Source organism: Phocoena sinus, chromosome 17 (genome assembly GCF_008692025.1).
Source record: "Phocoena sinus isolate mPhoSin1 chromosome 17, mPhoSin1.pri, whole genome shotgun sequence".
In the NCBI taxonomy this organism is placed as follows: Eukaryota; Metazoa; Chordata; class Mammalia; order Artiodactyla; family Phocoenidae; genus Phocoena; species Phocoena sinus.
Genome location: NC_045779.1, coordinates 33,994,907 through 34,022,650, shown reverse-complemented (window position 1 = coordinate 34,022,650; position 27,744 = coordinate 33,994,907). Strand labels below are relative to the sequence as shown.

General features: G+C 37.4%; 1 protein-coding gene across 1 annotated transcript; it reads left to right on the top strand.

Moving 5' to 3' along the window:
* Positions 1–7: 7 nt before the first annotated feature.
* TMEM64 (transmembrane protein 64) lies at positions 8–25,549 on the top strand. Its single transcript, XM_032610436.1, has 3 exons — positions 8–1,027; positions 18,543–18,698; positions 25,251–25,549. Exons 1-3 carry the CDS (start codon positions 227–229, stop codon positions 25,440–25,442), a joined length of 1,149 nt encoding a protein of 382 aa, XP_032466327.1. The 5' UTR covers positions 8–226; the 3' UTR covers positions 25,443–25,549.
* Positions 25,550–27,744: the final 2,195 nt, after the last annotated feature.

Sequence of the window (27,744 nt, the reverse complement as noted above, 5' to 3'; positions counted from 1 at the left end):
ACTGGGAGGGCACTGCTTGTGTGAGGTCCGGAGTTTTCTCACTCAGCGGCATCATCCCACCGTCTCCGAGTCCTTGCCTTTTTCTGAGGCCCTCTAGTGCCACCTGAGCGAACGCGGGGAGTCAAGGCCAGGCGTGCGGGGCGCCATGAACGGCCGCCGCCTGATGGGCGCGGCGGCGGCGGCGGCGGAGGGACTGGTCGGCTGAGGGCCTGTTTGGGGCCGAGGCATGTGGAGCCCCGGCGGGAGCTTGCTTCAGACTCTGCCACGACTTCTGCAGCACGACACCCTTCCGGGCCACGCAGAACTGCCGCCCCGCTGGGCCCTGCCGCGGGCGGCGGGCGGGGACGACTCAGCGGACCGCCTTCCCCTCGGGGGCGGGGCGAGCGCGGCGGAGGCGGCGGCTGCAGCGGCCTCCGGAGCCTTGCTCGGAGCCTATTTGGGGCACCACGGTCAGCTTGCGGCCTCTGAGCTGCCGGCGCCGGGCGCGGCCTTGGCGGGCAGCCCCGGGAGCGGCGGCGGCGGCGGCGTGGTGGTCGGCGTGGCCGAGGTGAGAAACTGGCGCTGCTGCTGCCTCGGCAGCACCTGTTGGTGCCGGAGCCTGGTGCTGGTCTGCGTGTTGGCCGCGGTGTGCTTCGCTTCCCTGGCCCTGGTCCGCCGCTACCTGCAGCACCTCCTGCTCTGGGTGGAGAGCCTTGACTCGCTGCTGGGGGTCCTACTCTTCGTGGTGGGCTTCATCGTGGTCTCGTTCCCCTGCGGCTGGGGGTACATCGTGCTCAACGTGGCCGCCGGCTACCTGTACGGCTTCGTGCTGGGCATGGGACTAATGGTGGTGGGCGTCCTCATCGGCACCTTTATCGCCCATGTGGTCTGTAAGCGGCTGCTTACCGCCTGGGTGACCGCCAGGATCCAAAGCAGCGAGAAGCTGAGCGCTGTTGTTCGCGTCGTGGAGGGAGGAAGTGGCCTGAAAGTGGTGGCACTGGCCAGACTGACCCCCATACCTTTTGGGCTTCAGAATGCAGCGTTCTCGGTAAGTGGTGTCCCGCTGGTCCATCTCTCTCCAAGTCTGTTTTTGAGCGATCTTGTGACAACCCTGGGAGGACGCTCCAACAGAAAAATGCCAGCAGAGAAGTGACATTAACAACAGGAATTAAAATTACTTTCCGTCGTACCCTGAGAAATCTCAAACAAATAAAGCAAATCTAAGTCCGGCCCTCAATAGGAGATTTGGTAGAGAAAGAGCTACTCCTTTTTTGGCATATGAGTTTGAATAAAAATGAAGAGCCCTAGAGAGGGTGGGAGGGAGGCTCAAGAGGGAGGGAATATGGGGATATACGTATACATATAGCTGATTCACTTTGTTGTACAGCAGAAACTAACACAACATTGTAAAGCAATTATACTCCAATAAAGATATAAAAAGAAATGAAGAGCCCTTTTAACTATGAGGGGAGATGAGTGGAAATATCCATTTTAAACATTTGTCATCTGATTTCTGTAGCATCTTTGGCAACAGTCAGGGAGTAAAGGCTTCACATGCCTAGCTTTCTCTCTAACCTGCGTAAATGCATCCAGTGTTTTGACTCAAGTTTTTAACAACGTGGGGCTAAAGGAAGTGTTTGGGTAAACAGTGTAGAGGGTAGTTACAGACTCCATATTTTGGAGTTTCCTAAAATTTTTAATAGGCTTTTTTTTTCATCAAGTAATTTGCTTTTACAGTGTAATGGGGGGAAGCCTCCTTTTTATCTTTTTTTGGAGGAACTTCATTTTGAAATCACTAGGTAGTAGGATAAAACAAAATAGGACAGATAACCTTTCTCCCAGTGAGAATATATTTGTCTTTTTACACACCTTCTGTGTTCTTTTTGCCTTGTATTCATATGTTCTGCTTATTCAGTTTAGGTATTTCTAGTTAATGGACATCACACTGTAACTGACTGAGGAATAGAAACACTGCGAAGTGAGGAAACCATCCCACTGGAAGAAAGGAATCCAGTATTTACAAACTTAGTGTCTTTGGAACAAATTATTAACACTATCTGCCCTTGCTTTCCACTTTTCTAAGGTAAAGGGGTTGAAGTGGTTACTGGGTTCCTCAAATTCAATGATTCTAAAGTTCAAAGAATTCATATAGAGATTCCCAGGAACTCAACCCTTCAGCTAGACCTAAAGAAAACTCTGTGTGAAGAAAGAAATTTAGCACTCAAATCCATAGGAATCAATGTATTTTATGTTATTCTGACACATTCTTTTGTCTCAAAAATAAATTGGTAGTCTCTAGAAACTTTCTCATTTTGTTTTATGTTAAGAATAATTCTAACCAACCTCTGTGATGAAGTTAAGATTTTTTTCTTTTTTCTTCTTTTCTTTTTAAATGCCTTTTGCAAATCTCTTGTTGATTTTAACCAACAGCAGTAATGACTGTAGATTGAAGCTTGGGGAGGCATGGAAATAGATAAGGAGTTTTCTGTACAGATACAGTTTGGTGTTTACAGGCAGTTTGGTATGTTCACTTCCTTAAACTTTTACCTTTTCACAACCTCCTATAAACATGAACTTTGACCCAACCTTGGATAATAATAGGTCAAGTATCCTAAGACTTTGAAAGAGAGTGGGAACTAAGGAACCTGAATAGTTTTCATACCTTTAGTTTGCTTCCTCTCTAGTATAATTTCCGTGTGCATTTTCTTGTCCACCTACCATGTGCCTACTATCCTAGGCTCTTTCCCACATATTATTTCTAATCTAACCCTGCAGAAGGTGATTATACATATTTTATAGACTATTGTCTAATAGTCTGGAACACAGGGCTGGTGCTCTGGAATTCTACTGTCCCCACAGAATCTGTTGACCTTGGTCAAGTTACTTATCCTCTCTGTGGTTCATTTCCTTATTTGCAAAATGGGGAAAGTAACGGTACCTACTTCATAGGATTATTGAGACAATTAATAAAATAAATACTGCTACTGACCTTGGATTAACAAACACTCACATGTTGGCTTTTGTCACCATTACTGTTGTTATTACCCAGAGTCACCTAGGTAGAGTCAAACTTTGCACTATGGTTTGAAGATAGGGTCTCAACCCATAACTCTGTTTCTTCATTGTATTTTTAATACCTAGTATAGTCCCGGGTATATAATGTGGACTCTATATATTTATTAATTAAAAATAAGTTAGGTTTTTTTAAAAGTAATCTCTTAAACATATTAAACATGTGATTAAGTTATACTTCGTACTTGGAAATAATTTAAGGTAATTATGTAATTGAAACCAAACTTGACAAGGGGCAATTCTCAGTTTGCCTTGTGGGGTCAAGAGAAAAGAAGGAAAAAAAGAAAACTGGCCTCTTGAAATAGGTATTATTGGTACAGTTTTACTGAGGAAGAAATGGAGGCTCAAGCATGCAGGAACTTGTTCAGGATCACCGACCTACCAAGTGGTGGAGCTGAGTTATAAACCCCAGACCAGCTGAAAAAGTGCATGGTACTGTGTGAAATTCTCACTCTTGGCCATAAGCAGGGGGTTTGTGGAGCCATTGGATATAGTCTATTATATCTTGTTCATTTCTATTATTGACTGTCTGCTTAGTAGCTCTTTCAACCAAAACTGTTTACTGAATTCACCCAGGGTATGTGAGTGAAAAGAAAGCTTAGTTTAGGCTGATTTTTGTTTTAGCCTGACTTTCCCTTCTGCCTTCTAGAACTTCATTCTGCCTCTACCCTCTCTGCCCTCCTACCCCTCAGGCTACCCACAGCTGCCCCCTTTCCAGGCATATTTCTTTTGTTTTTTTCTTCCCTATCTTTTTTTTTTTTTTTTTTGTGGTACGTGGGCCTCTCACTGCTGCAGCCTCCCCCGCCGCGGGGCATAGGCTCCAGACGCGCAGTCCCAGCGGCCATGGCCCACGGGCCCAGCCGCTCCGCGGCATGTGGAATCTTCCCGGACTGGGGCACAAACCCGCGTCCGCCGCATGGGCAGGCGGACTCCCAACCACTGCGCCACCAGGGAAGCCCCCTACCTATCTTTTAAATTATCCCTTTTCCCTGCTATTTCAGTTAAAACTCATCTTCAGTGTCCACGATTGATTGATCTTTAATCAATGCCCCTGATTAAAGAAATTTATCTGGGCCTACTTCAAAGAGGAAGTGAAGTATAGTGGTCATGAGGGGCACAGGCTTTGGAAATAGTCCTTGATTAGTCTGTGCTGAGTTATGAGGCTTAAATAAGCTAATGCAGTGAAGGCATTGAGTATTTGCCTGGCATATACTCAATTCTCAAAAATTATTAGCAATTATTATTCTTAGTGGTGGACGTGTAGTGGTTTTTATATTTTAGAGGCAGGAGCTAATTGTAAAAGGTGAATGTATGGAAGAAGGAAAGGTGCTCTCCCTTGCTTCCTATCTATTAATTTTATTTCTTTCCTTCTCCCATGTGTGCTAGAAAGGGATAAGCAAACTGACACTCACTTTTGAAAAGCTTGAAATGGAAAATAAGTACATAACACTTCCTTGTATCAATTCTTAGATTATAAGAAATATAATTTCCAAAGGACATATTTAAATTTTTTCCACTTTTAAAAATGCACTCATTGTTTCTGTTGGGAAATAGTTAACCCCTCTCCCCCGACCAGTGTTTTTGATGTAATCTTGTATCTGTAGGTATTATTGTACATTAAGACAGATTTCTAGACATGCAGTCTGTGTGTGTTTCTAGGTACTGTTCTTATCTGGGCACATATCTAGGATGACTGTTTCTTACTGCTTCAGTCAGGATAGGCTAAGTTATGCTTACAGTAACAACCCCCAAACCTCGGTGGATTAAAAAGCAAAGGTTTGTTAAAAATGCAGCTTGAATTATTGTTTATGATGAAAAGGAGATAAATTTAAGTTATATTTTGAATTCAGCTTTTATGATTTGGGGGACTATAATATATGCTTCCAGCATTTATAATACAATTAAAAATTTTTTTTTTATTAAATAGACTCTATATTGCATATGATGCCATATTTTTCCCATGACTTCTCATAAATATATGTTCTTTAAGTATAAAAAAGAAAAAAAATCAAAGGTTTGTTTACTTACTTGACACAGATCCAGGTTCAACTTGGTTTGGGGAAGGGGTGGGGAGTCTCTGCTTTATGTTGTTTTTACTTTGGGATCCAGGATGGCAGAGCCATTTTTCACTTGGTTTATGTGACATGGTGAATTGCACACTGGTTTTTAAAGCTTTCACCTGGAAGTAATCTCACTTTTTACTGGCCTGAACTAGTTACATGGCCACAGCTAACTTCAAAGGGGCAGTGTGTGTGCCAGGAAGGAGAGAGAACTGGAGTGTTTGGTAGCAGTCTTCATGACTGTGGCACTTGACTTATGGATTCTGCCTCCCAGGCCCTTCAGTTCAGTCCACTGCCACTACCCTGGTTCAGGCATCTCAAGCTCCCATCTGGTCTCCTTGCTTCTTAAACAAGGGTTTCTAATTTTTTCTCTCTCCAGAAAGATCTTTCTAGAATGCATATCCAATCTTGGTACTCCCTGCAGGGAAACTCTCAAGTGGGTTTTCTTTTCCCCTCAGGATAAATTCCCAGTGCTCATCTTACCTCTATAGCCTCTCTCTTATCATTCCACAATTACTAAGTGCCCTTTGATGTGTTAACTATTTCATCCTCATTCTAAGAGGTAGACATGATTATTTCTGATTCAGACATAGCAAGTCTTGTCTGTAGACTCAGAATTTCCTTTTTGTTGATAAAGTTGGAAACTGTAAACATTCATAAGAATAACATCCCATTCTCTATTGAGTAAGCATTAAAGCATTGTTGTAAGGTCTCCTATAAGATGCCCCCTTGGAGACATCTGAACTTCTACAGTTTAAAGTTACCACCTGTGAAATGTCAACTTTAATCCAAATATATTACATGATAATTGGTTGTTATGGGTAACAGTATTCATATTGGTGCTTGCAACTTCCAAAGGGGTTTGATTTTGTTGTTGCTGTTGTTCCATAGGAGATCCTAAAAATCATTCTCTGTTTTCACTTTGGTTATAGAAAAACTTCTCAAACAATTCCACATGGGAAATTTTCTTTCCATCATGGTTAAATCTTTGAAACCTCAAATAAAAACATAAAACATAGCATGGAAGATCCTCTTTTTCATATGTTGTATACCACTTTACAGTATGCAGAGCAAATTTACATACATGATATTCTTTAATCATCACAACAGTCCTCTGAGGAGTTATTAGTGACTTATAGGCAGTTATATAGAGGACAAAATATCACACACTTGAAATTAGATTTAGTTCTAACATTTACTCTGACGTCTTGAGCTACTCTTTTGAGCCATACTTTCTGTTGTAAAATGTGTTTACTAATACCTGCTACAAAGTTGTGGTAAAATATATAGCTTGCTCATTACTTACTATTTCTTTCTGTCTATCCTCTGCGTTCCAAAAAAAGGACATTGATACTCAAAGTTTTTTTTGTTTGTTTGTAATTTAACCATTATTTATAGTGTACTTAATAACTGCCAGGCACTGTTCTTCTAACATGTACACATTACTTATTTAAGACTCATATAAACCCTAATCCTCATCTTAAGCTAAGGTAGTTGAGGCAGAATGATGAAATAACTATCCCAGAAACATACAGTTAGTAAATTGTAGAGTCATGAACTTAACTAAGATTCTGTTGTTGATCTGAGCAGAGCTGGGTTGCTCAGAGATCTCCTTATTCCATTGATAATTGCAGAGCACTTGCCCTAGGGCCTCCCATGTGTCAGGCACTGGGCAAGGTTCTACACAGTTGAATTAGACATCATCCCAGGAAAATGATTTGAAAAAATATCAGAAGAATAATGTTTTGTGCATGTGAGAATTACACGAAATTGGAATATTAACATCAGTAAATAGTGTTATTGGAATACAGCCATGCTCATTCATGTATGTACAATTTGTGGCTCTTTTTAAGATAAAACAGCAGAGTTAAGTAGTTGTGACAAAGACCCTATGGCCTGCAAAACCTAAGGTATTTCCTACCTGGCACTTTGCAGAAAAAGTTTGCCTTAGAGCTACAGCAGTCACAGCCACCAGACCTGAGTCCCTGCAACTGTAGGAGGAGGCCCTTAAGCTCTCATATATATATTTTTACCTTTGTATTTAGCAAAACCCTTTTTATAAAAAAGACCATATGTGGATAAAAAAAAAAAAAGGAAAGAAAAGAAATGAGTAAATTTAAAAGTGCAAGGCCTGACCCATCATCCTGGCTCACTTCTCAGTGGAACCACTTTAAAGAATTTTATGTTACCTAACTGTTAGTTACTTTGGCTATTTTTATTAGCCCACAGTAGGTTAGAAGCAGCAACAGAAAGGTTCTTTGTTTGTTTTGGGAGGGGCAGGGAGCTGTGAAACTGGTGTACTGACTAAAATAATGACAGCAAAATAAGATTAAAGACAAAGTTGAAGCAAATGTAACTGTAATGTATTTTCCTAGAGTTTGCCTTGAGTAATCAAGAAAAAGATACATTACTTCTAGTAATTTAGTTCACAATCGAACTGAAATTTATTATAATTAAATAAAAGTATTTTATTAGCTAGTGACTGAAAGACCAGAAAAATAGTAAAATCTTAGCCTCATGGACTCTTTGGGGACCTTAGGTTCTGTCTCAGCTCCTGTGTGACTTTGGTGAAGTCATTTAATGATCTGGCCTCCAGTTTTTGTTATTTGTAAAATGAGAGAGGTTAGACCGGGTCTCAGAGTTTGCTCTTAAAAAGACAAATGTTCTGAGTAACTAGCATTACTTTTTTTTTTTTTTTTTTTTTTTTTTTTTTTTTTTTGCGGTACGCGGGCCTCTCACTGCTGCGCCCTCTCCTGTTGCAGAGCACAGGCTCCGGATGTGCAGGCTCATTAGCCATGGCTCACAGGCCCAGCCGCTCCGTGGCATGTGGGATCCTCCCGGACCGGGGCACGAACCCGCATCCCCTGCATCAGCAGGCGGACTCCCAACCACTGTGCCACCAGGGAAGCCCTAGCATTACTTTTTATTTAACAGTTTGGTGATAGTATGTTTTATAAAAATGTGTTCTCATCTTCTTACATTCTTATTCTGTGTTATAGATATAATCATTCATTCATACACAGATGATGGGTCATGATACTTGTCATTGTACCAGTATATCTAATGATTATTTCTTCTTACTATTAAAAGATACTGATTCATTGCCAGTGGTACAGGTCAGATGGAATAGAAAGACAGAGGCACAGTCTGTGTTTTGAAGGAGCTTGGAGTCATCAAGTCTTGAAGGTTGAGACATGATGACCAAGTTGAAAAATGTCATGCCACCTTAGCCCACATCCTTAGACCTCACAGTACCACTGAGTATAGCTGGCTATTGCGTCCTCAAAACTGTGTTCTCCTGTTTGTGCCTCTTCAGTTATCTCACCAGCTTCTGTGGTTTTCATGTGTCATATATGGGGTAAGAATTCACAAATCTGTATCTCTAGCCTGTTGTATCATAGTAATGAATACAGTATATCTTATTACCCCTTCCTAGATAAAGAAAACTTCTTTAGAGACAGAGTCTTATTAAAACTTATTTTAACAGTATTTGCTTTTTCTATGAAATAAGTATTCATTGTAAAAACTTTGAAAAGTATAGTAAGTACAAAGAAGAAAAATCAGTAACATTTCAGTGTTTATTTTTCTAGTCTTTGCATTTGTTAATGCATGTGTTTTCATTATATAACATTGTGGGTGAATGTTATAAATGATTTTTGTGACTTTTTACTGAATGTAATGAACATTTTGATCATTAAGTATACTACAAAATGACTTAAAATGACCACACAGTCAGCTGTGGTTTTCTATCTTTGTATCTTTATCCTTGCTTAGACCTGGGCCTTACGTATAGAAGGCATTTGATAAATTTTTGTTGAATGAGTAGAAGTAATAAACCTATAGTTTGTCATAACTCTATAAAGAAGATCTTTTTAACTTATGTTCCAGAAATTATATGCAGTGAGATATATATATATATATATATATATATTTCCCCCCCCCCCCCGGGGAGGAGGTTCAATGTGTGTATTAATCAGATTCTCAAATGGATCACTGACCCCTAAAATATTTAGGAACCGTTAAAAGCAGTTCCTAATTTAGAGATAGTAAACTAATGAAAAAATCTGTATATATGAAGATGGTTTCTGCATTGTAGACAGATTTATTGTCCTATCTCTGTCAGTAGAAGTCTCTACACTGATGCTCTCTCTACCTGTTATTGTGGGGTCTCTCGGAGCCCTTGCCTTGTTGGGTTTTTTTTTTTTTTTTTCCAGTAGCAAGACTTTTCTCAGTACATTCAGGGTTGCTGCCTGAACAGAGGGTCTTAACCTTGATAACAGGTTGACCTCAAAGGTTACTGGAAATGCTTTTAGTGTTCATTCAGTATTCACTCAACAAGTAACTGATAGGTACTACTCTGTGCCCACTGCTGTTCTAGATGCTAGAGATACAATAGCAATGAATAAAGCCATCCCAGATCCTTCAGAGTGCTTGCAGTCTAGTGGAGAAAACATTCTGGATATATCAAGGCTAATATTTTGCTGATAATGAATTAATTTCCATTTAATACATTATTTCTCTGAGGGGAAGGGGGAAAGCATGTTTAGTTTCTGAACAGCCAATTACAAGTGGACTTTGCATCCTAGCCTGTTTATAAACTGGCAACTATTATAAGTCTCCACATTTATAAACAAAACAATTTTAATGTTGGTACAGTCTACATCCAATCAACATATATTTAGTACCTGATATATAGTAGGCATCATACTAAAGACTAGAGACACAATGAGGAACAAGACAGATGGGTCCCTTCCTTTACAAACTTATAGTCTGAGGAAGGGGTAAAGGGCAAACAGATAGTGAAACCTTCCGTTACTCTCTAGTATGAAGAGACTTGGCGAGTAATAGTGTCTGTCAGAGAACTTGAGAGCAGTTCTTAATGCAGACTTGGGAGCTTGGGATAGGTGTCCTAGAGAAATTGATGACTGAGTAGTGCAAGATAGTTTGGGACTTTGCCCAAATAAAAGGAGTGGGAGGAAGGGTATAAGTGTTCTTGCCAGAAGGAACAATGTACAAAGGCCCAAAAAGAAGAGAGCAAGGAATATTCTAAGAACAAGAGAATTTTGATGTGTCTGGAACATAGTGTGATGTGAAGCATGACACATTCAGAGGCCAGGTCATGAAGCAATTTGCATGTTGAAGAACCTGACCTTCATTCTGATGGCAGTAGGAAGGAGTTTAAGCAGGATTGGATTTGCATTTTTAAAAGATTTCTGCAAAATTTAGCATAGGTTGTGAGTGGAGGGTAGGTCTAGAGTATCAAGACTGGAGAGGGGGAGACTGAATAGGAATAGGGACAGACAATGGGTAGATTTCTAACATATGTAAAAGGTAGAATCCATAAGAAAGGGTAGATGATTGGATGTGAGAATGAGGGAAGAATGAGTGGTGTGACTGACTTCTGAAGTGTCTAGCTAGGGCAACTGAGATTGGGAACACTGAAAGAGGTATTTTGGGGAGGGAAGGGAATGGGCAGTTAATGTTTTTCCTTTAACCAGTTTTTAAAATTTCATATTTCTGGAAGTGAAAACTACTTGCCATTTGTTGACTATTTCTCCCTCTCTGTTTCTGAAATATTGATAGTAAGTATCAATATTTAGGATATATATTATAAAATATATAATTTATCAATAATATTTAGATGAAAAGAGCAAATGTAGTCATTTTAACTTCTTGTTGACCATTCCTTAAAAATTATTATAGGGATTCATGACTTTTTTCTGTATAATATTACTAAATATATATTTTAATTGGAATTTACTTTAATAGTAACTTTGTCAATAAGCAGCATTGCTTTTATATAAACTAAGAAACACACCTATACAGGAAGGTGTAATTTGCCAAAACTAATAGAGATTCACAAAGCTATGGATAAAATTTGAGTTTTTCCATACACAGATCACCTTTATATTCTTCACTCGATCTGTGTCAAGATATTCTTTGTAAAAATGATAAAGTTTCTTAGTGTGTTAAATTAAAGCCCGTAAAGCCGTTGTGTAAACAGCCGTAAATAGAGAAAGCAGAGGGGCTGGAGGCAGGATTGCCAGGGGAGCTGTGCTTTGTGCCGTGCCTGAAAGGACAGCAGGCCTCAGGTTCAGTGAGCATCTGAGTGATCCATCTAAAGACAGAGTTCTCTTATTGTCAGCTTCAAAAATATGTGTTCAGAGAAGAATCAGCTCTTGCTATTCAGAATTAAGGGTTTCTTTCTCTTTTTTTTTCCTTCAGATGGGCACGTCTTTGTTTTCAGGATCTATCTGGTATATGGTAAACTAATATTCTACAGTAACCCCTACTGACCCAGACAAGTGAGTTACATCTCCAAGTAAATCACAGTACCTCTGAGAATAAGAATGTGTATACTTTCATGGTGCTTCTAGAGTTTTAAAAGCATGGGAAGATGGCTATCAGGTAGCATTCACCATCCCTGGAACACTCACTGGAGTATTTCTGATCACAGAATCTAACCAGCAGGATAACATTGACATCCTAGGCTGAGATTTCTAGGAGTCTTTGGAGTAGGAAAACAGTCCTGAGCCAAGATCCCAGGGTATTGTAGTCAGGAATTCCAGTGGGAAATACTCTAGGCTCACATTTAATGTCTTTTTGGAAAGTAGGACAAGGAGTCATGTTTTGCTTTGTTTTGTTTTTTTAGCATCTTTATTGGAGTAAAATTGCTTTACAATGGTGTGTTAGTTTCTGCTTTACAACAAAGTGAATCAGTTATACATATACCTATGTTCCCATATCTCTTCCCTCTTCCGTCTGCCTCCCTCCCACCCTCCCTATCCCACCCCTCCAGGCGGTCACAAAGCACCGAGCTGATCTCCCTGTGCTATGCGGCTGCTTCCCACTAGCTATCTACCTTATGTTTGGCAGGGTATATATGTCCATGCCACTCTCTCACTTCATCACAGTTTACCCTTCCCCCTCCCCATATCCTCAAGACCATGCTGTAGTAGGTCTGTGTCTTTATTCTCGTCCTGTCCCTAGGCTCTTCATGACATTTTTTTTCTTAGATTCCATATATATGTGTTAGCGTACGGTATTTGTTTTTCTCCTTCTGATTTACTTCACTCTGTATGACAGACTCCAGGTCCATCCACCTCACTACATATAACTCAATTTCGTTTCTTTCTATGGCTGAGTAATATTCCATTGTATATATGTGCCACATCTTCTTTATCCATTCATCTGTTGATGGACACTTAGGTTGCTTCCATGTCCTGGCTATTGTAAATACAGCTGCAGTGAACATTGTGGTACATGATTCTTTTTGAATTATGGTTTTCTCAGGGTATATGCCCAGTAGTGGGATTGCTGGGTGGTATGGTAGTTCTGTTTGTAGTTTTTTAAGGAAACTCCATACTGTTCTCCATAGTGGCTGTTATCAATTTACATTCCCACCAACAGTGCAAGAGGGTTCCCTTTTCTCCACACCCTCTCCAGCATTTATTGTTTCTAGATTTTTTGATGATGGCCATTCTGACCTGTGTGAGATGATATCTCATTGTAGTTTTTTTGTTGTTGTTTTTTTTGCAGTACACGGGCCTCTCACTCTTGTGGCCTCTCCCGCTGCGGAGCACAGGCTCCGGACGCACGGGCTCAGCGGCCATGGCTCACGGGCCTAGCCGCTCCGCGGCATGTAGGATCTTCCCAGAGCAGGGCACCAACCCGTGTCCCCTGCATCGGCAGGTGGACTCTCAACCACTGCGCCACCAGGGAAGCCCTCATTGTAGTTTTGATTTGCATTTCTCTAATGATTAATGATGTTGAGCATTCTTTCATGTGTTTGTTGGCAATCTGTATATCTTCTTTGGAGAAATGTCTATTGGTCTTCTGCCCATTTTTTGATTGGGAGACATGTTTTATTAAAAGTCGGTGGGTAAAGGCTTACCAGGGAAAGAAGGTTGGATGGGTCTCTTTGTGGGAACAGGTATTCTACATTAGCTTTGTTTGTCAAAGACTGGAACTAGGTGCAGATTCTGAATAGGATCATAGCTTATAGGAAATGCCATATTAGAATAATTTAGAAACTGTTTATCTTTAATACACTTAGTAATAGTTGAAAAACTGTATGTGTGTGTATTATTGTTTTGTTCTATTTGGTTAAATTATTTGACACGCCAGCAAAACAGTTTACAATGATTACCTGAAATTAGTTTCTTTGCTTTATTTAGCTATGCAACTTTTCAGAAAAGAACCGTATTTAAATAATGACACTTGCTTTTTCTGTAGGATGAGGTTCGGTCATGAAACATATGATAAACTTTGATTTATGCTTTGGACAAGGGTCTTGTTAAAGAGTTAAGTGGCAGGGTTGTTTCAGATTTATGATATCTGTTCTTAAAATAGCCGTTTGGATATTATTGATGTCATCCATGAATGTCAATTATGTGTTCTCTTTGGAGAAACTTCATTACATTTAAAGATTATGAACTGAAGCTTTGAATTCTGATATTTTGGAACTTAAATATTTATTTTAAAAATAACTTCCCTAACACATAATGTTATTATTAACTGCAGTGTAATAATTTTTATGATTCATTTTTGTCATATTTACTTATTTTATATATTTGACATGTTTAATTCTAAAGAAAGTTTTCCATTCCTGTAAGTGCTCCAGAGTGATAGAGGAACCTTCCTAATACTTAGCCACATTCATGTCATTCTTTGATTAGACTCCCCAGAGCTTTGCTACTGAGTACAAACTCATTCCCCTTTCACCCAAGGCCCATAACAAGTATCACCCCAAATACTTGCCCTGTCTTTATTTTACAGGATTCCCTTGCCCTATAAATAATCCAAACTGTACTGCTAACTTTACTGATACATCCTGTATGTTCCCTACCACATTGTCCTTATTCATTCTCTTCTTGGAACACCTTAACTTCCTCATCCCACCTATCTTTGCCTGCCAAACCCATATTAGCTTGTGGAGTTCATTTCAAATTCCTCTTATTCCACAATATTGCCCTTTGGCCCCCCCCCACTCCTACAGAGATTTTAATCCCTGTTTACTCTTTAATACTTTCTGTGTAGTTCTTCTCAAGGCTCCCTTTCTGCCTGTTTCTGAAGTAGTGTGTGTACTTGTCAGTGTGTAAATTCTTCAAGGTAAAAGTTGTGTCATACTGCCTCTCTTGCAGGCACCTACCAGAGCATCTTGCATGGAGCAGTCTTTGAGTCAGTAATTGTTTAGGTGAATCTTTAACAAGCAGTCACTGCAGTATTCTTTCTAAACCAGCAGTGGTATATCTCCAATTAATCATCTATGAGTAGAGATAAATGTATCTTTATTGAAAACATGATTTACATAATTATTAGGTTAGATTGTAGTTATAGAGTAACCTGTAACTGATTAAAATACCAGACTCTTAAAATTAATGAAAGTGAAATTTAATAAAATAGCCGCTAGCTTTCTTATATAACAGTAATACCCAGTTAAGGATGTGGAAAAGTTATTCTCAAAATTAATGGCAGTAGCAACAACAACTATAACACAGAATGCTTAGAAATAAACTAATAAGAAATAACTGATACATGTGAATAAAACTACCAAACTTTAGTAAGAAATGTGGAGGATTTTTAAGTAATTATAAAAACATTTCTTGATAAGAGGACTGAATATTCTGGAGATTGCAACTCTGTCCAGATTAATTTATAAATTTACCTTAATCCTAGTATAATATTTACTAATTTTTTTGAGTGACAGAGTGATCCTAAAATGTATCTGTAAAAATGAATAGGTAAGAAGGTTATACAAATTTTAGAAAGAAGAGTAATAGGGGTTTGAAGGATGGGAAATTCCTTATGAGATATTAAACTGATAGTCTTTACAATAATTTGGTTTCAACACAAGGTTTAAGATATCAGTGGACAGTATTAGAGCCCAAAATAGAGCGCTTTATATACAATAACTTCATTTATAATAAAGTAAACATCATAAGTTGCTGGAGAAGTTATTGATTATTCAATAAATAATGCTAGGAAAATTGGCTACTGGGGAAAGGGAAGAATAAGGAATCCTCACCTTTAATTCAAATAAATTGCAGAAGGAATAAGTGGTAAATATTAAAAGGAAAATATAATAAAAGAAATATAGGAAGAAATTAACAATGGGATCTGAAAAGACATTCTTAAGCTAAAAGCAATGGAAAATCAGAGGAAACAATTAATATATATAAATAATACATGTATAAATTTAGAAACATTTGAATGTCAAAACATAAAATTAAAGAGACACTTTAAAGGAAAATATTTACCACATATAATGGACAAAAAGTTGCCCTTACTATAAAAAGAATAAATATCATGAATAAATAAGAAAACACTTAACATTTCAATAAAAATGAGCAAATGTGAACAAATAAAGCCATAAAGAAGTGCAAATGTATATTTAAAACTAATGAATATATAAATAGTACAGATTAAACAATGATCAAACATTATTTTTACCCCTATCAAACTAAGAAAGATTGAAATTTAAAACTTAAAGTTGGTAAGAGTATGATGAAATGGACACACCTATACATTACTTACTGATAGGTATGTAAAACTGTGAACCTTTTGGGAAAACAGTTTTTACTGTTTGATCCAGTAATTCCATTCCGAATGATCTTTCCTAAAATAATGGAGTTGCATATTAGTCATTTCTTGCTGTGTAACAATCACACCAAAACTGAATGGTTTAATAAACATTTATTATCTCACAGTTTCTGTGGGTCGGGAATTCCTGTACAGCATAACTAGGTGCTTCTAATTCAGGTTCTCTCTCAGTACTACAATCAAGATGTTGACCAGGAAAAAAAAAAAAAAAAAAGATGTTGACCAGAGGTGCAGCCATCTTACGGCTCCACTGGGGGAGAATCTGCTACCAGGCTTACTCTGGTGGCTGTTGGCAGGTCTCAGGTATTTGCTGGCTGTTGGCTGAAGGCATCAGTTCCTTGGTACAGCAAGGACCTCTCCATAGAGCTGCTTACAACATGGTAACTTACCTTCTTGAGGGAGAGATGGAAGTCCTGTTTTTTTTGTAACCTAATCTTGGAACTAACATCTCATTGCTTATGCTGTGCAGTCTGTTTGCTAGAAGAAAGCACTAGGTCCAGCCCACACTCTAGGGGAGAGGATCACACAAGGGCATGAATACTATGAGATGGATTTATTGGGGATATTTTAGACACTGTTCTCCCACAGAGGTTAATATAGAAAGGTTTTCATATAGGTTTAAAAAATTTATAATAGCAAAAAAAATACGTAATCACATATACACAAAGAAATAATTAAGGAGACAGTTTTAGATGTTCTACAGCAAAAGAATGGTTAAATTGTGCTACATCCACACAGTGTTATTGGGTTGGCCAAAAAGTTCCTTTGGTTTTTAAGTAACAATAAAATATACATTTTTCATTTTCACTGAGAACTTTGTTGAACAATGTATTCACTGTTTTGTTCCACTACCTTCTGCCATTTTCAGGCAACTTCATAATTCCATCTTTCCAAAACTTTTTTTGAGCAAAGAACTGTTCCAGGTGCCTTTTACCTTCTTCCAGGAAATTGAACTTTTATCCATTAAGAGGAAGAAAACTATATATATATATATATATATATATATATTTTTTTTTTTTTTTTTTTTTGTGGTACGCGGGCGTCTCACTGTTGTGGCCTCTCCCGTTGCGGAGCACAGGCTCCAGACACGCAGGCTCAGCGGCCATGGCTCACAGGCTCAGCCGCTCCGCGGCATGTGGGATCTTCCCGGACCGGGGCACGAACCTGCGTCCCCTGCATCGACAGGCAGACTCTCAACCACTGCGCCACCAGGGAAGCCCTATTAAGAGAATTTTTTAAAGACCTAAATAAATGGAAATCCGAAGGTACAGTGTCTGGTAAATATGGTGGATGAATCAGAACTTCCCAGCCAAGCTGTAACAGTTTTTGCCTGGTCATCAAAGAAACATGCAGTCTTGCGTTATCCTGATGGAAGATTATGCGTTTTCTATTGACCAATTCCGGACGCTTTTCATCGAGTGCTGCTTTCAGTTGGTCTACTTGGGAGCAGTACTCGTTGGAATTAATCGTTCGGTTTTCCAGAAGGAGCTCATAACAGAGGACTCCCTTCCAATCCCACCATATGCACAGCATGACCTTCTTTGGATGAAGACCAGCCTTTGGTGTGGTTTTGCTTGCCTCACGATCGCTTCCATTCCATATTATTGTACAGTATCCACTTTTCATTGCCCATCACAATTTGTTTTAAAAGCAGAATGTTTTTGTTACGTTTAAGTAGAGAATCGCATGCGAAAATACCATCAAGAAGGGTTTTTTTCCCCCGCTTAACTTACAAGGAACCCAAACATCAATGCGATTAACATAACCAAACTGGTGCAAATGATTTTCAACGCTTGATTTGGATATTTTGAGTATGCTGGCTATCTCCCATGTGGTTTAACATTGATTGTTCTCAATTAATGTCTCGATTTGATCACTATCAACTTACCTGACAGTGGAGCATCGTTCAGCAAGAAATCTCCAGCACGGAACTTTACAAACCACTGTTCAGTCACAGCACCTTCTCCATACACTGCATAAAGCTTTTTTTGCGCTTCAGCTGCGTTTTTACCTTTCCTGAAATAATAAAGCATAATATGCTAAAAATGTTGCTTTTTTTCTTCCATCTTTAATATTAAAATGGCTACACAAAAATTCAGTTTTGATAAGTTATTTTTTAAATGCACACCGATATGACAGCTGTCACAATACAATCTAACAAAATTGTTTCGAATGAAGTTAAAGAAACCTAAGTGCTACTAGAGCCATCTTATGGAAAAAAACTGAATGAACCTTTTCGCCAACCCAATAGTGTAATTGTATAATAATAATAATTTCTACCTTTTTGAGTGTCAGTCATGTGCTAGCATTTGTTAAGATATTTACAAATATTTCTGATCCTAACAACAACCATGTAAGGTAGTGGTTATTATCCTCATTTTACAAGTGAAAAAACTGATACTCAAAGACTCTGCCCTTAAATGTCATTCTAGAGTTACCTGGCTTCAAAGCCCAGTGACCACATTGCCATTTAAGTATGCTTATGAAGAATATTTAAATGACATGAGGAAGACTTTAAAAACTGTTTTTACAGAGTGATCTGTGTGTGTGCACATTTTATTTACATGTAAGGAAAAAACAATAGTCACAAATGTTAGCTTTCAATGGCAGAATAATAGAAAATTAAAATTTTTCTTCAAACTTTTATTTCATCTTTTACATTCTGTATGTATTCCCTTTATAATCATTTTTAAAAACCAGAATGCTTTGAAAAGTAGTTCAGCTTCCTCTACTCCAAGGGAAAACTGCTAGCAAGACTTGTACCACAGTTTTATGTAAAGCTGAAATTTTATGTTGTAATGAATCATTCCATTTAATCTGCTCTTCTAGATTACTGATCTCTCCTTACCCAACTATCTGATGGCATCTTCGGTTGGACTGCTTCCTACCCAGCTCCTGAATTCTTATTTGGGTACCACCCTGAGGACCATGGAAGATGTCATTGCAGAACAAAGTGTTAGTGGATATTTTGTTTTTTGTTTACAGGTGAGTTTAAGGCCAAGGCTTGTCTTTTTTTGTTTCCTTTTTGTATGACATTACTGATTTAAATCTAAGAAATTTCACTGAAAATAATTTAAGAAGATTTTTTCCTTTTTACACCTTTTCTTGTTCTTTCAGTACCACTTCATATTTTGACAACACTTACATTTTTAATTGTGTGGATATATGGAAATATATAGAACTGAATTGACACTTATTGAAAATTCTCTTAAACACAAAAAAAGGAATGACAAAAATAGGTTTCTTTTTGCAGTGATTATTTTCAAAGTCATGACTAAATCAAATATTCTGTTTTGAGTTTGTATGAAGTGTTAATACTACATTTCTAAAGATAATGAGATTTGGTGGGGTTGGGTTTTTATCTTAGTTACTTTACCTTCAAATTTTGAAGGTATTGAACTCTTCTATTTGTATTTTTTAGATTATTATACTGGCAATGTAAATTTATTTCTAGTACAATTTGATGTGAACAAAAATTCTTTAGAAAGTATTGCTTTATAAAAAGTATAGAAGTATTCCATTATAAGTTCAAATAATATTTGTATAATAAATTATTACTACCATGCAGATTATAGCATAGTTTGGGGTACATACAATTCAATATAAGAGGTTAATAAAGGAGGAAAATCCTGCTATGTAGGCAGACTTATTCAGTGCCTTAAATTACATGCAGGAAGAGTTAAAAATTCATTTGCTTGTGATACATTTCATTACTGAGATTTACCAAAATATAAAATCACCATAATTTTTGATGATTTAGTAAGATGATGATGATGGTCACTAACATTTATTGAATGCTTTATATGCCATATATTTAAGCTCATTTAATGCCTACCAAAACCTTAGTAGGCAAATAATTTTATTATCTATTATCTCGAGCCAATTGTACATTCAGTGATGTCGCACTGGTAGCTTGAAATTGGTCATGACGTGGGTATCTACAGTTATGGAAAATGGCAAGTGCTCTAAGTCAAGCTTCCCACCTCTGATCCCTAAGAGCTAGTTTACTAGCACACCATTGGATAATAATTTGTCTAATGTCTGAGTTGCAAGGGGTAGGATCAGGATTTGAACAAAGGCAGTTGGTTCTAGAGACCACACTCATAACCAACGGTCTACTGAGCAGATAATACTAGTGAGATAGCTGACTTAACTTACTGGTCCCTTGACTTTGTAAGTTTTAATTTATACTGTTATTGAATATATGGTGTCACATTGCAAATTTACTGTTAGTGGTATTCTCAATTTATTGAGGTACTATATTGTATTAAAAATACTACGATAAATAAAGCCAGAGTTAATTTTCTTTGTGCTTATGCAGTACAAGTTTAGTAAACAAAGTAAGCCCAGGAATATTTACATTAAACTATAAATAAAGCTTGTCAGTGAAAGGGCTTGCTTTAACAAAAATTTTGTAATATTTTTGATATTCAGGAAGTCAGTTTTTATTTTTCTTTACTATTTTTTCTTCAGAGCTACATTTTTTTAAGATAACCTGCTATAGGTTTAGAGTTTTTGTTACAGTTGGTTTATTTTTATTAATGTAGCACGCCAATCACATACTAAACTTTCTATGTGTTACGTAGTATCTATGTTAATAATTTATGTTTATAATCATCCCAAGGTACGCTAAGATTCTGATGTACACTACATTCTCAGATTGATTTTTTTTTAGTATATTTAAGCATATTTTATGTTTTTCAAGTTTCCTGGAAACAATTTGAAACATCTTTTTTTCTTGACATTGTAATTAGAATTCCTCATTATTAGTAGTTTTCAGAAGATATTCACTATTTGATACTTTATATTTCTATGCATCTTAGTAAATTATTCAACTATAATCAATGGAATTGCAATAGAACAAACTAGTTCATGCATTTGTCAGTGATGCTTCTTAAAATATAGGATGTTCTTTTTTCTAAGCGATTTCTTACCCCTTTGCTTGAATTGGCAAATTATTTAAGCTTAGGATACAAAACAGGGGGAAAAAGGTAAATGTTTCTTAGCCCAGACATTTACAAAAAACAACCACCACAACAACAAAAAAGTGAAGGCATGTTTATGCCTTGATTGGATATATTGATGATGTTACTTGTAATTTGTTTCAGGGAGGATTTAATTTAGCTTACAAAAGATATACAGGAGAATAAAAAGAGAGGAGAAAGAAGTCATCTTGAAGGAGAAAATTAGCATAGGAAAAAAGGATGAAGCGTAGGTTAAAGTTAGCAAAGTAAATAACATGAGGTTCCTCATATTCGCTAGAAATGAGCCACAAATTTGCCTCCCACTGTAGCCACCTAAATAAGAGTCCACAGTGTCTGTAAAATCAGATGTTCAGAGGAAGGCACAAGTATTTACTGTACTGAAATCCAACTTAGATTCCATGGTTTGTCAGTTCAGTTAATCTTTTCCATATATTTTTGTGTGTACTCATCAGCCAAAACCCCAATCCTGGATAAATGCAAATTTTGATCTGCTTTGCACCTGCTCTTTTGGGGAAGTCATACGACCAAGCAAATTGGTGATATTTAATTCATGGTTGCAAACCTTCAGCTGGTTTCTCAACACTGCCCTATATTCTGTTTCCTTTGTCTTCCCATTCCCCCATTTTCCTCAATGACTATTTCAAACTTATCCTCACGCTCCTCACAGTTTTTTCCTCCTCTCCTGGCTTCCTTCTTCATTCTCAACAGATTACCTCTCTTGCTTAACAGAAAAATCAAAAGCCTTCAAATGGGAAACCCCTCAATTTCCAACTAAGAAATGTACTAACCCTCTTATGTTCTGCTCATACTCTCGGCTTGCTTTTCAGTTAACAGTGGAAGAAATCACTTTCTATAGGATATCCCCTTTAAAGCTTGTCTTTCTACTTGTGTTTGATTCTTTTGTTTTATTGTTTTTCTTTTTGTTCCTTTTTTTTTTGATTCTTTTGTTTTAATAGGGAAACTTTTAAAAAAGTTTTTTGTTTTTTTGTTTTGTCTACTTCACTGGGCTGTTGGGAAGAGTCAGTACACATTGCCAGGCCCTGGGCTCCAGAAAGGCATCTGGGGGAAAATCCCATGTAAAGATGTAGCCCATTCACCCTTGCTGGGAACCCAAAAGACTTTTTCAGTGGTTCTAAACTTATTTTCTGTGGCCTCACCAAATTCTTCCCTCAAGCTTTCATCACTAACCTTCTCTAAATCAGATACACTTTACAGTTCTCATCTTAGCAACCTAAGATTCTGTTGACTATGCCTTTTAAAAACACCTTCTTCTCTTAGCTTCTTTGATAACAGTCTCCTGATCTTTTTTGCTGTTTGCCTGGCTCATTTATCAGCACCTCCTTCTCTTTTCACCCCTAACTTGGTCTTCCTCAAGATTCTAGCCAGAGCTTTTTAGTCTCACTCTGAAAACTTTTCTTCTTGGTAAATCCAGTTACTGTGGTTGCTGCTATTATGTTTATTGCAAGGACTCCCTAATACACATCTTCAGCTCAGCCTTCTTTCCATACCTTTAGACCCATTCACTGAATTCTTTGGATATCTAATAGGCACCTCAAATTCAGCATGTCCTAAGCAGAACTTAGCATCTCATCCACACCCTCCCCCAATTAGTTAACATTTTTTTCATCTCTTCACATTGTATCACCATCCACATAGTATCAAACTTAGGGTGTTCAATAAGTATATCTTGTGTTTTTAAGAGAGCTCACATGTTAGAGAACAAAGACAAGATTTAAAGGCCTACGTTTAAAATAACTAATTTGGGGCTTCCCTGGTGGCACAGTGGTTGGGAGTCCGCCTGCCGATGCAGGGGGCAGGGGTTCGTGCCCCGGTCCGGGAGGATCCCACGTGCTGCAGGGTGGCTGGGCCCGTGAGCTGTGGCCGCTGGGCCTGCGTGTCCGGAGCCTGTGCTCCACGTCGGGAGGGGCCACAACAGTGAGAGGCCCGCGTACCACAAAAATAATAATAATAATAATAACTAATTTGAAGGGAACCCTTTTACAGTGTTGGTGGAAATGTAAATTGGTAGAACCACTATGAAGAACAGTATGGAGGTTTCTTAAAAACCTTAAAATAGAACTACCATATGCTCTAGCAATCCCACTCCTGGGCATATATCCGGAGAAAACTAATTCAAAAGGATACATGCGCCCCAATGTTCATTGCAGCACTATTTACAATAGCCAAGACATGGAAGCAACCCAAATGTCCATCAACAGAGGAATGGATAAAAAAGATGTGGTACATATATACAATGAAATAACTACTCAGCCATAAAAAAGAATGAAATAATGCCATTTGCAGCAACATGGATGGACCTAGAGATTATCATACTAAGTGAGGTAAGTCAGACAGAGAAAGACAAATATCGTGAAAGCACTCATATGTGGAATCTGATTTTTAAAAAAGATACAAATGAACTTATTTACAAAACAGAAACAGACTTACAGACATCAAAAACAAATATATGGGGCTTCCCTGGTGGCGCAGTGGTTGAGAGTCCGCCTGCCGATGCAGGGGATGCGGGTTCGTGCCCCGGTCCGGGAGGATCCCACATGCCGCGGAGCTGCTGAGCCTGTGAGCCATGGCCGCTGAGCCTGCGTGTCCAGAGCCTGTGCTCCGCAGCGGGAGAGGCCACAATGGTGAGAGGCCCGCATACCGCAAAAAAATAAACAAAAAAAAACTTATGGTTACAAAAGGGAAACTGGCAAGGGAGGGATAAATCAGGAGCTTGGGGTGAACATACGTACACTACTATATATAAGATAGATAACCAACAAGGACCTACTGTATAGCACAGGAAACTCTAAATATTCTGTGGTAGCCTATATGAGAAAAGGCTCTGAAAAAGAATGAATGTATGTGTATTTGTAACTGAATCACTTTGCTATACATCTAAAACTAACACAACATTGTAAATCAACTATTCTCCAATAAAATTAAAATATTTAAAAAAAGAAAATGTTTTAAATAAGGATGAATAAAATAAATATCTTTGTTTCCTATAACATAAAAAATAAAATAAAACTAATTTGCTTAGAATTGTATTAAGTAATTCGCTTCATGTACAGATTCGCTTCATGTACAGATTCCCTTGTGCAAGTTCCAGGTTCCCCCATCTACTCAACCTACCTTACTCCCAGTATCCTGCCCTTCCCCCTACCTCCCTCAACACTTGTATCTAGAATATTTCTCCCATAAAATTATAGGTAGGCTTAATTGAAACAGTGTTATATTTAAGGATCACTATGCTTAGAGCAGCCTTTGAAAGCTTGCTGGGACATTAAACAATATCTACTGAGAATATTTGCTCCGAACTCTAAAGAACTGCTTTAAAATGAACTTTGGAATAAATACCATTTAAAAGATGTAGACTGCTTAGACATTCATTGTGCTGAATTGTATGTAGAATGTTTAAGCACAGAGGGACCACAACTTTTGGACAGTGGGAGAAGCCCATGTGGTTTAAAGGGACTTACCTGAAATCACAGCACTAGTGAGTGGCTAAACCAAGACTAGAACCTGATTTTCAGTTTAAAGCTTTTTCTAGTTATCCCTTTGACTGGCGTTTTTCCCCTCACCATGTTCCTTTGTTTTTGTTTTGAAAAGTATAGACACTTTCGTGTTCACAATCTCTAGTTAATTTCTTTTGAAGCTTATTGGCATTTCATTTTTTTTAATTGTTTAAATTAATTAATTTATTTTTGGCTGTGTTGGGTCTTCATTACTGTGCCCGGGCTTTCTCTAGTTGTGGCAATCAAGGGCTACTCTTTGTTGCGGTGCGTGGGCTTCTCATATGGTGGCTTCTCTTGTTGTGGAGCACAGGCTCTAGGCACACAGGCTTCAGTAGTTGTGGCACGTGGACTCAATAGCTGTGGCTCATGGGCTCTAGAGCACAGGCTCCGTAGTTGTGGCACACAGGCTTAGTTGCGCCATGGCAAGTGGGATCTTCCCGGACCAGGGCTTGAACATGTGTCCCCTGCATTGGCAGGTGGATTCTTAACCACTGCGCCACCAGGGAAGTCCGGCATTTCATTTTTTAAAAGTGTTTCTTAATATTTTAAATTTTGGCTGCACCAGGTAGGTCATTTGCAAATGGTAGTGCTTCTCTCTAAGTGGGCTTAAAAATACCTATGGACATTTATAGTTCTGTACAGAAATAATACTACATTATTACATTAATAAAGTTTAGCCAGCTTTACCTCTATTGTAGAAATTTTTTTTATTCCTTGAAGGAAACTTTTTGTTACAAAGAGAGAAGCTTGACTTGTATCAAACAAACAGCATTTAATATGGACTAAAAGGGATGTATAGTTGCCTTGTGTTAACCGGATACCATATAATGGTTACCCTGTAGATTTTGGCCCTCCATACCCAGCAGCCAAAGGAAGAATAAATGACAACTGTGTGTAAACTATTTAAAAATTTTACCTAATGGTATTTGACAAGCATCCTGTTTATAACATTTCTAAGACAAATATTTATTGGATATATTTCTCCCCTTTTTCCATGTAAAATATTGTTAACTGTAATATTTTATTTTTATTCACAGATTATTATAAGTATAGGCCTCATGTTTTATGTAGTTCATCGAGCTCAAGTGGAATTGAATGCAGCTATTGTAGCTTGCGAAATGGAACTGAAAACCTCTGTGGTTAAAGGCAATCAACCAAATATCAGTGGCTCTTCATTCTACAACAAGAGGACCCTAACATTTTCTGGAGGTGGAATCAATATTGTATGATTCTAATGAAATGTATGATTGTCAGAGCCTAGTGTGTGGTCCAAGGTCTAGCAGTCCCCTCGCTAGTGGGCAGATGCAAGTTCTAATTGTATTACAGCACAAAAAAACAAAACAAAACAAAACAGAAACTGACTAGTTTTTAAATTGCACATTTTTTAAAAAGCAAGAATAATTTTCTGGATAGGTAAGTGTAAATGTAGATGCAATTTTGGCTGCAACTCTTTATCATTTATTATACCCATAATGGCCTATAGGTCTGCACTTTAGTTTTTCTTCATTGTTTTCTTTATGGGTACTTATGAATAGAGAAATAATCCAAATATTTTTTTGCTTAGTGTCTTTATTTATAAAGTCTATGAATAGTTGTAAGCATCTTTCCTACTTATAAAGATGAGTAAAAGTATGCAATTTTAAATGTATAATATTATTGGACATTCTTTGCTTTGGTAGTCTTTCCAGAAAGGATAAACGGTGTTGTTCTTTTTTTTTTTCTAATTGTTTTAGGTGGGACCACTTTGCTTTCCTTTTCCTTGCTAGTTAGAAAATAGACATGAACTTTTGTTTGAATGTATTTTTGTAAGGATCAATATACCGATACACACAAGCTTAAATCCTACATTGTGGGACTGAAGTGCTCTTAAGATACCTTTTTTAGTTTCACTGTGTAATATGCAAAGCAAAAGGGAAATTATTTAAATGGGTGGTGGCTCAAATTAGAACTTGAGTTCTAATTTCATTACATTGGTTTTACCCTCCTTAGGTCTTCCATCAAAGGGCTGTCCTATTGCAGTCTTACTAAAACATTTTATTAAAATAAACTTCTTTTTCTTTTTATATTCATAATTAGGCTTTGAAATAAAGATGTTATTCCTTTAAAGTGGTGGGCTTACCATCATTAAAGATGTCACTCAGGTGGCCTTGTTTGATCAAAACGCCTTTCTACAAAACCAAGCTTTAAAATCATGTTTATAATTCCATTGAAGTACATATATATTTTTCCCATAGTCTTCATCTTTAAAACTGTAAGTAATGTTAACTTAATTCCCAGATTTGTATTATTTGCCATACTGTAGAGTAGGCTTATTTTGTTTGGTTTTTGGTACTTATTTTTCTCTAAGGCTCAGGAATTCTGAAATGTGAAATTAAGTCTCGCAATTCTTTCTCCTGTAGAATGAATTGAGTGTATTTATTAATAGCACTTATGTGTATAGAATATAATGATTTGGCAATATGATTCATATGACATATTATTCATTTATCACCTTATATTTTTTAAATAGCTTAATTGTGAACTTAATGATTCATTTTTTTTACAATGGAGATTATAGATATGAATGCAAATTTTCTAATAGGTATCTCTTTTTTAGCTATGAAGATGTCACCTTATCAGAGACCTCCCATTTGACTTTTCATTAGGGTAAAATCTTTGCCCTGATTTACTAAAGTGCAAAAGAATTATTTGTAAGCAGATTATTTTAGCTTTATGCTAAAGATGCATTTGACCACTTTAATGTGTAAATTTTTTGCCCTGTTGCAAGTGTAATTGTTTTCCTGTCCTTCATAATGCCTAAGTTTGCTCACCTTTGAGTAACAGTGGAGTTCATATGTACATACCAAGAAGAACTCAGTGCAAATGATCTTATAGGCACCTGGGTCTATAGCATTCAATTGGCCTACAAATCCTTCCTTCTTTTATTGGTAGAAAAAATATATAGTATTGGAATATTATTATTCTTTTTTGAATCCTAATTACTTGTTTGGTTATCTTTAAAAATTATTTAGTTTAATTATCCCAATAAACAATATGTTTGATTTATTCTTTTCTGTCTAACTTGACAGTATTTCTCTTATGCTTCTTGTTTGTGTTTAGTTTTTGGTAAAGAAATCAATAATTTAAGATCACTACTTTCATACACTTGTATTACACTTGATGTATTTTGAAGTGCATTTATTTAATTAGCATTTTGTAACTTGAATAATTTTGCCAAATGAATACCTTTTGGTAGTTCGTCATGAGTTCTTCCAGCTGTTGCATTTTGCTTAGTACTTAAAATAAATATGTAAAGGTAAAAGAGAAGTAATTTTCTGTATTCTGCCAACATAATTTTATATAATAAAATCATCCATTTTTACTTAAAATAGTATGGATTTACTATTTCTAAAATACTAATCTAAAGCTGCAGTTTTCCTTTTGTTCATCATCTCTAGCCTCCACATAAACTATTATCCCTTATAGTCATGCTGTTTGATAGCTGGTTTTTTATATGAGCTCTCTATAAATTGTACAAAGCATTACCATGCC